Genomic DNA, 8,536 nt, shown 5'->3' on the forward strand with positions numbered 1-8,536 from the left:
GCAAACCCACAGAAGATAAACATGTCTCTCAACACTCAATTTCTGCAAATTAAGATTTTGTCATCTTATTAAAGTTATTTTCATGCATGCATATTTTTAAAACAACTAATCCAGCATTGCACTACAATGAATATCACAGAAAGGGTAATTGCAATAACTAAATCCACTTCAACTTTGAAGATTTTTTTTATATACTTATGACAGAGCAAGCCTCGGATTGAATTTAAAAGCCATTTATTTCAATGTAAGTCATATAGTCCCTTAGTTAAAATAGTGCAACAACATTGACATTCATGCAATTTGTCCTTTTACCGTCAGGTATGATATACACTTTATAGCAATAAAAAGTTGGATTGTCAGAGGTTACACATTTTCAAGAAAATGGCTAAGCATGCAACATCTTCACTGTGGGTCACTACAAAGACCCAACAATCATAACCTTTGGTGGCGTAAGCATATTCTGTTAGTAAATATATGCAGTTGTTTTGGTTTCCTTATCAGTGCTCTGTTTAGAGTCTAAATTATGCTATTGAAATGTAATTTACACTGAAATTCTCCATTTCAGAATGTACAGCTTATTTAATACGAACCTTTTTAAAAATATAGAAGGAAATATCAGGCCACAACTGTCACTTAATATTTCAAGCGTCCTCTGCCAGTCTCTCGCCTTCCCCTTCATTCTCGCTCAACCTCTTGTTGGCGTATTTCTGTGTAACCTCGTCTCACCATCATCCCAAACGGCTGTCGTCTTCTTTTCACCAAGAACACTACTCCCACAAGCACCAGTGCCATCATGCCCATGACTCCAAATGCTACCCCTGCCTTTTCCCCGCTGGACATCTGGCTCTGGTCTGCGTTAAGGCTTTTGAAAATCTTCTGAACATCTTCCTCTTTGGCCAGTTTCCACGTCTTGGTCTGTCCGACTCTAACCCAGCTTTTTTCGCCCTCTGTCATCACCATGACCGTGTTGGTCACTTGCAAGCTTACAAGTGGTGCTCTGGTGAAAGGAGGGAGGTTGATTGGAAGCAACTGCCCGCCTGTGAACCGTCCTGACTGGACACAGTAGAGGACTTCACAGCCATCACTGACTGCAGCAAGATGTTGACTGAACTTGGGCGGGCACTGACGTTGTTGCCCGCCCATGGGGTTGCTTGACTGACAGCTGAAGAAGCCCCCGAATGGTACAGAATTTTTGGTGCCAAGTTCATAGTCCTTACTCACACAGATCACTTGGCCATCTGAGAGAAACTTTAGTGGAAGGAAGTTTGATGGGCACCTTTTTGAGTTGGTGATGGGGTTCACTTGGGAGGGGCCATAAACGCCCCCAAACAGATACCCAGAGTTCTCCGGAGCTTTGCCATTGATCGAACACCAGAAGGTGTTGATGCGAGCCGAGCGTACATAAGTGTTGTCTTGACACACTTGGCGATGGCAATGGGACAGGTGAAAGATCCCACATCGATAGCTCTCGTCGTGACATTCGTACACGGTGTAAGCTTGCTGTCTCACTTCTGATCTCAGTAGGGTGGGCGAGTAAGGTGGCTGACAGGAAAAGGCACCTGTATCAGGATTTTTCTGGGCCAAGGCGTCGCACAGCGGTCCTGTATTTTGGGAGGTGGGAATGCACTCCTGGTAGATACCGCCAAAACTGAGGTTTGTAGCTGGGCCCTCGCAGGAAGCGTCATCTATGTTGGCTTGGAAGTTGAAGTTCTGGGAGTTGACGTCGACACAGCCAGGACGAGTGTTGACCTTGTAGTAGCACTCGATGGCCTTACCCACTAGTTTAGCCACCTTGTCAACGGTCGGCTGTGGCAGGTCAGGGAAAGCTTTTTCATTTATAAAGTAGTGGAGGGCTAATCCTAACCGATCAATAGCAACCAGGTTATTTCTGGTGCTTTCCTGCCACTTCTGCAGAGTGATGCCTGGATAGAAAGGTGCACCGCCATGGCTTTTAATGAGGGAATACTGAATATTAGACTGATACGTCTGAAGCGATGAGCTCTGTTGGCTGTTTTGGCTGCTTATGTCAAACTTGAGCTTATCGAAAAAGTTCAGGCCAGCCAAGGCTTTTATGCCAGAACTTTCCAACACGCCGTCCGACACATACGAGGAGCGGAGGTAGTCCTCCTGCACCAAAGAAGCCCCGGCGTCAACACTGGTGATGACATGTGTCCCGTAGTTCAGGACCATCTTCTCTGAGAGGTAGTCTGCATTCCTTGTTTGGTTGTTTTCTATTGCGTCCGCTATCTCCCTTGCTTGCTGAGAAAAACGTGCGTCTAGGCTGAAGTCCGGAAAAGCCTTAATGGTGTAGATGTGATTGCGAACCTTAGAGTGAAATAAAACATGTTAGAATATTTTTGTATAGCTTTTACAGCATTGTGGCTAACGAAAACGGAAGAAGTCCTTGGAGGCAAACTTGCCTGCGGTGGTGTTGATTTATAAAGACTTACCTGTACTCTGGTTGCGTTTGAAGAGTCTTGGACCTGATGGATCTTTATTCTCTGGTTCTCAGAGGAGTATTTCCCATTCAACAGAGAAAAGAAAGACGCTTCAGCATTTATGCTGCGAGCCGTCGAGCTTTGCTGCACCTGCCAGGAACTGATTATCTCAGAGTTGGTCTCCACTCCCGTCTCTTTGTGGGGTATAACAAACACCTCATCTGGGATGAGGTAGAGCCCATCCTCGGTGGTCTGGCACTGAAAGTAGCTGAGATTCATGACCCGACCCATATCGATGTTCCTTAGGTTATCCCAGCCTCCGCCTGGTAGCACCTCTAGTGCTGTGATGGAGAGGTTGGTGGAGGCTCGACACTGTCTCAACCAGTTGCTGGGACGGCTGACCGGAATTGACAGGCAAAGATGAAGAGAGAGCACCAGGAGAGTCACTGGTGCCTTCATCTTTAATGTGTCTGAAATGTAAGCAAATATTACTGAATAAAAGGTTCAAGAGGAGCACCTCCCAATCATATGACAAGAGGGGAAGTTATTGTTGGGGAAACTGGTGCTTGGTGATTTAGGTTCTGCTTTTGGTTTGGTTTGGTTTGGTTTGGTTTGGTTCTACTTTCAAGTCCAATAGAGTATTAACACTACTTATTCAGATTAGGTGAATATTCTTGGATAACAAGGATCATAAGGGTATTTAATCCCACATCTTTACAAAGACGAAAATAGGACAAAGTGTATTAGGGAAGCATTCATTACAGATGACTTCCTCTTATCAATGACCTCTAAATGCAGAAGTAAAAGTAAAGCCTGAAAGAAGGGGAAGCATCTTAGCACGCTACGCAGATGTCACATGAGCTTTTCTGCTACCAGACGAAACCATAGAAATTCCCCAAACTAGCCCAGGCCTGAATGTGAAAGCAAACACTGTGTACAAGTCAAAGGCAACATGCCATCATCACTCCACATGGTTATTGTTTAAACACCAACTGATGTTTTGGCTCACTCAAGCAAAGAAATGTGGGTTAATCATCTTAATACAGACTAAAAAATGCATGTAACCTCAAAAAAATGCTTTGTCAAAAATGGGAGTCGGGTGAAAGGTTTCAGTTAGCTTGACAGCAAAGAAACTGGGCATTTCAATCTTGCAGGCCAGTCAATCTCCCACTAGATGGCGATGTGTAACCGTTAAGATGTGTTTCATTAGTGTTACCTGGAGAAATTAATCATAGAACCATTTCAATTTTAGAAAATGCTCTTCGATGCATCTGTGATCGAACTGATATCTTCAGGTGGTGAACCGAATACTGTTTAGAAGCTTGAATTCTGATCAACTATGTTTCATCCGCCATACATTCTAAGACTTCCTTGGTGGAGGTCTGCTCTATTTCATAGTGCTTATGAACGACGCAGGACTAGCACATTTTTACTGAAACAATAACAATGTGAAAATAAGAATAATAAAGGATTTAGCAGTTAAAATAGTTTTATTGTTAACACAACATGGACAATAAGGAAAAGAAGTACTGCAATAGCAGGATTTGTACTCTTTGTCGTAGAAGGAAAGATAGCATATAGACACAATATAGCTTCATTAATACATAGTCCATGTGCTTTCAAGGATGCCTGGACCTTCTTTGGGGGTCACGTTTTACACCCTGCTCGTCCTCCTCCTTCTCCTCCTCCTCCTCCTGCGGGTCTTGGTGGGTTTAACACTCTTGCGTCTGACCCTCCTGGCTTTCCTGGCTCTTCTTCTCGGGGCCCTTCTCCTCCTCCTCTTGGCTGACCTCTTTCTCCCAGGAGTGGCACTTCTGCGTCTCTTCCTGGAGCGACTCCTCCTGGTCTTGCTTCTCCCCTCTCTGGCCTTCCTCCTCCTTCCCCTTTTCCTCCTCCTGCCCTTCCTCGCCCCCCTCCCCCTGCGACCAGCCGGCGGTTTGCGGTTGATCTTGAAGGATCCAGATGCTCCTTTTCCCCTGGTGCGCAGGATGTATTTCTGCATCACCAGCTTCCGGAGAGTGAGGCGGATCCTGGCTCTGTTCCTGATTACGTCGTAGCCGCTGGCCTTCAGCACCTTCTTGAGGGCTACCAGGGACACGCCGCGCGGGCCCCCGTACGAGGAAACGGCGTTCAGGATGAGGGTGGACACCGTGGGGACTTTCCTCTTCCTGGATCTCCTTGGAGAAAAGGTTGAAAGCGTCACCGACATTGTGGGGTGTGCCTCTTGCGTTGAAATCAGGGGAGTGATGTTCAACTAAAAACTTGTCGGAGTGATGTCGGGCCTTCTTGTACAGGTAGTCTTTTTGAAGTCCTGATGAGAACCGTGTCGTTTGAGCTCCAACACCACAACGCGTCTCTCTCAACTTCTTGCAGGTAAGCTATCTTTTAAAATGTAATCATAAAATGTTGACTGTGTTTACAAAAGGTATTTCATAAGGTTTAGTGGGGTCTCATGTCTCTGTACGTGCAGGTTTTAGAGAGACTTGCGGCTTTGGGACAAAGTGTGATGCGTAATTACGCACCTGCAGCCGTGACGCATAAATTGAGACGGCGTAGAGTTCAACGAACGTCGTCACCATTACGACACGGTACACATGTCACTGATCATTTCTTGTTCGGCGGTTTATCTGAATGTGTGAATCTTGGAGGAATGTCGTAACTTTAAAATGTCCTATTATCCAGCTGAACACAAATCATGCAGTATAGTTCAAATAAACCATTTTCAATTCATGAGGTGTATATAATATTTGGCTCAAAACATGTTTCTGCACTATTCAGTTCTCGTGTCATGTCATCCCATTGTTTGGTATTTTGCTGAGAAGTTGCATAAAATATATTGGCACTAAATGTGCGTTGAATAAAGTCAAGAAAGATGTCTATAAAGGTTTTATTATGCACACATTAGTTTCTAGAGAATATAAAGGGACATGTTACATGATTGTAGGACAGGTTCATAGGAGAGCAAACTGAGTAAATATGGTAGAGTATGTAAGGAAATATAGTAAGAGTCTTTAAATCCTGCTCAGCCTCCTTCTCCTCCTTCTCCTTCTGCGGAACCTGCGGGTGGACCTGCCCCTCCTGCGTCTGACCCTCCTCAGCCTCCTGCGACGCCTAGGGTACCTTCTCCTCCTCCTCCTCCTGACAGATCTCCGTCTTCTCCTGACAGATCTTCTCCTCCTTCTCCTTCTCCTTCCAGGGGTGGCCCTCCTGCGTCTCCTTCTATAGCGGCTCCTCCTGACCCTTCTCCTTCGGGTCCTCCTCCTCCTCCTCCTCCTCCCCCTTCTCCTCCTCCTGCGCCTTCCATATCTCCTCCTGCGCCGCCGCCTCCTCATTCTGTAGCGGCCACCCCGTCGGTAGAAGTTGAGCCTGAAGGCGCCACGGCCTCCCGCGCCACTGGTGCGGACGATGTATTTCCTGGCCACCAGTCTACGGAGGGCGAGGCGAATCCTGGTTCTGTTCCTGACCACGTCGTAGCCATTGGCCTTCAGGACCCGCTTCAGGCCCACCAGGGTCACGCCCGACGGGCCCCCGTATGAGATGGCGTTCAGGATGAGGTTGGACACCACGGCCCCCCCTCTCTTCCTGGATCTGGATCGCCGCCTCCTCGGAGATTTCGTAGTGGACATTGTGCCTTGTCCTGGATTCGGGTGAGTTCAGACTGAGACAGCTTGGTTAGTCTGATTGTCTTTATGGTTCTCCAGTGTCAAGTCCTCGTGAGAACCTTGGAGTCTAAACCCCGACACCATGCCAGACCTCTTAATTTTTTTCCAGGAAAACTCCTTTAAAATGAACTCATAAACTGTTCAGTAGATTTGGAGAAAAGCATTTCATAAGACTGAGCTGAATTTGACCCCTCTGTACGTTGAGGTTTTAAGAGACAGTCAAGCCTTGGGGTCAAAGTATGATGCGTAATTACGCGCAGACACCAGTGACGCGGATTTAGCTCTCGCCACGTCATCACACGCTAATGTCTCTGAATATACCTGTAGCAAGGTGACATTTTATTTTTATCAATTAAATATAGTTAAGATGACTTCCTGTAGTCTAAAGAAAAACGCTAGTTCGCTTGCTGCAATGCAAAGTCATTTGAACAAAGTGTTTTTTAATTTTGTCAAAAAGTTGAACTCTATGGGATTCCTTTAATATACAGTACACTAAAATAATAAGCGTTCACCCCTCACCTAATTTCGTGCAATTTAAAATGTCTTCAAATTTACGACGGTTAGGTTCGACTGTGCCCTAAATAGTGTTTTTGTTGCTTTTTTTTGGTAAAGAATTACAGTAAGAGCACGAGGAAACAGAATGGCATTTCTACTTGCAACACATTGGTCTCCAAAAGTGATGTCTTTAGTAAATAAATGAAATATATTTGAATGTGTCCCTCTAAATGGAGGTTACTTCATGTAAAATGTGTGAAATGGACAGCAGCATTCAGCCGTACATCATCTTGATGCATGTTAGTTTTTTAATATATTGATCAAAAGCTCAAGACCAGTTGAAAAATTGCTAGAATTTTAATTTTGCACATTTGGATCTTAATGAGGTTTTAAGTAGAGCTAAAATATACAAAAGCAAGAAGGGGGAGTGCAACAAAAAACATTTGGAACTTGTAATTTAAATAAAAACAAAAAAAACTGAAATAGGTTGTTTATCACCTGATCAAAAGTTTAAGACCACAGGCTATAAAAGCCAAAATCTGCTCAAAATGTTCATTTTCTGTCAGGCATTCACACTGTCGTGCCCTCCTGATGGCTGAAGATAAGAAGCTTTCTCTTTTTGAACGTGGTCTGATTGTGGAGCTGCATGAGCAAGGCCTCTCGCAGCGTGCCATTGCTGCTGAGGTTGGGCGCAGTAAGACAGTCATTCTACATTTTTTGAAAGATCCTGGGCATTATGGAACAAAAAAGTCAAGTGGTAGACCCAAAAAAATCACACATGCGCTGAGTCGAAGGATCCGATTGGCTGTCCATCAAGACACAGGGTGTTCTTCGACCCACATTAAGGCCCTTACTGGTGCCGACCGCAGCGCAATAACCATCAGACGGCATCTGCGGGAAAAGGGTTTAAAAAACAAAAAACGAATTCAAAGACCTCGTCCTCTTCAACGCCACAAAACTGTCCGTTTAGACTTTGCCAGGGAGCATCAAGCATGAGACATTGAAAGGTGAGATGTTTTCTACCCGGCACAGTGGAGGGGTGTCCATCATGATCTGGGGTGCTTTTTCATTCAGTGGAACACTGGAGCTTCAGGTGGTGCAGGGTCGTCAAACGGCGGATGCTTACGTGCAGACGTTGCAGCGGGCATCCCTCATGACTGAGGGCCCTCGTCTGTGTGGTAACAGCTGGGTTTTTCAAAAGGACAACGCTGCAGTTCGCAATGCTCACTTGACCAGGGACTTCTGCAGGGAGAATAACATCACTCTTTTGGACCATCCTGCATGTTCCCCTCATTTAAATCCCATAGAGAACATTTGGGGATGGATGGTAAGGGATGTTTATAAAAAATGGCCATCAGTTCCAGACAGTTGATTCCCTTTAAACCTGAAATGTCCCCTTGTGGGACTAATAAAGGCATATCTCATCTCAGGCCACTTTATTTTGTCAAGCTATGCTGAGAAGTTTGATACAATACTTTTTATACAATATACAATACATATTTCAAGACACACTGCATCTCCGCTTTGTGACGTAGGTGAAAAAGGATATTATTGTAGTATGAACTTCAGTCCCCCATTTTTCCTGTTGTTCTTTTAAATTTTCCACTCAGTTTTACTTTTTTCTTCTTAAATAATCTTTGTAAATTTTCTTTGTGTAATATTATGACTTTATTCTCATATTTTAACATTTTCCCCAACCTAATTACCCAAAAAATGACAACTTTATTTATTTATTTATTTTATACATAGATACTTTATTCAACTCCAAGAGAAATTCACATTTCCAGCAGCTCTGCAAAAATGTCACAGTGAACTCGATCACAAAATAAAACAAAAGGCAAGACATGAGAGACAAGAAAAACACAATTGTATAAGTAAATAAATAAATGCGGACCAGATCACGTCAAATTTTGTAGTGCGATAATACATATGTAATAATAA

The 8,536-nt window shown here is 44.3% G+C and overlaps 3 protein-coding genes across 3 annotated transcripts; all 3 read right to left on the bottom strand.

The window, feature by feature from the left end:
- Positions 1-30: 30 nt before the first annotated feature.
- LOC129179829 (macrophage-expressed gene 1 protein-like) lies at positions 31-2,919 on the bottom strand. The gene is made up of 2 exons (XM_054773582.1): positions 2,451-2,919; positions 31-2,325 (listed from the first exon to the last, which is right to left on the bottom strand). The coding sequence occupies exons 1-2, from the start codon at positions 2,895-2,897 to the stop codon at positions 676-678; spliced, it is 2,097 nt and encodes a 698-aa protein (XP_054629557.1). The 5' UTR covers positions 2,898-2,919; the 3' UTR covers positions 31-675.
- Positions 2,920-4,039: 1,120 nt separating this feature from the next.
- On the bottom strand, positions 4,040-5,017 carry LOC129179407 (protamine-like protein). The gene is made up of 2 exons (XM_054772610.1): positions 4,961-5,017; positions 4,040-4,659 (listed from the first exon to the last, which is right to left on the bottom strand). Exons 1-2 carry the CDS (start codon positions 5,015-5,017, stop codon positions 4,093-4,095), a joined length of 624 nt encoding a protein of 207 aa, XP_054628585.1. The 3' UTR covers positions 4,040-4,092.
- A 432-nt stretch (positions 5,018-5,449) lies between these two features.
- Positions 5,450-6,188, bottom strand: LOC129179408 (protamine-like). The gene has a single exon (XM_054772613.1). The coding sequence runs from the start codon at positions 6,062-6,064 to the stop codon at positions 5,450-5,452; it is 615 nt and encodes a 204-aa protein (XP_054628588.1). The 5' UTR covers positions 6,065-6,188.
- Positions 6,189-8,536: the final 2,348 nt, after the last annotated feature.

This window comes from Dunckerocampus dactyliophorus, chromosome 4, assembly GCF_027744805.1.
Source record: "Dunckerocampus dactyliophorus isolate RoL2022-P2 chromosome 4, RoL_Ddac_1.1, whole genome shotgun sequence".
Lineage (NCBI taxonomy): Eukaryota > Metazoa > Chordata > Actinopteri > Syngnathiformes > Syngnathidae > Dunckerocampus > Dunckerocampus dactyliophorus.

What these genes read in the sequence shown, in the direction of transcription:
- LOC129179829 (XM_054773582.1), bottom strand. Translation starts at nt 2,897, where the DNA reads ATGAAGGCACCAGTGACTCTCCTGGTGCTCTCTCTTCATCTTTGCCTG. An exon ending in CAAACGCAACCAGAGTACAG is followed by an intron (nt 2,326 to 2,450) that starts GTAAGTCTTTAT and finishes TTTCACTCTAAG; the next exon opens with GTTCGCAATCACATCTACAC.
- LOC129179407 (XM_054772610.1), bottom strand. Translation starts at nt 5,017, where the DNA reads ATGGTGACGACGTTCGTTGAACTCTACGCCGTCTCAATTTATGCGTCA. An exon ending in TTTATGCGTCACGGCTGCAG is followed by an intron (nt 4,660 to 4,960) that starts GTGCGTAATTAC and finishes TCAACGCAAGAG; the next exon opens with GCACACCCCACAATGTCGGT.
- LOC129179408 (XM_054772613.1), bottom strand. Translation starts at nt 6,064, where the DNA reads ATGTCCACTACGAAATCTCCGAGGAGGCGGCGATCCAGATCCAGGAAG.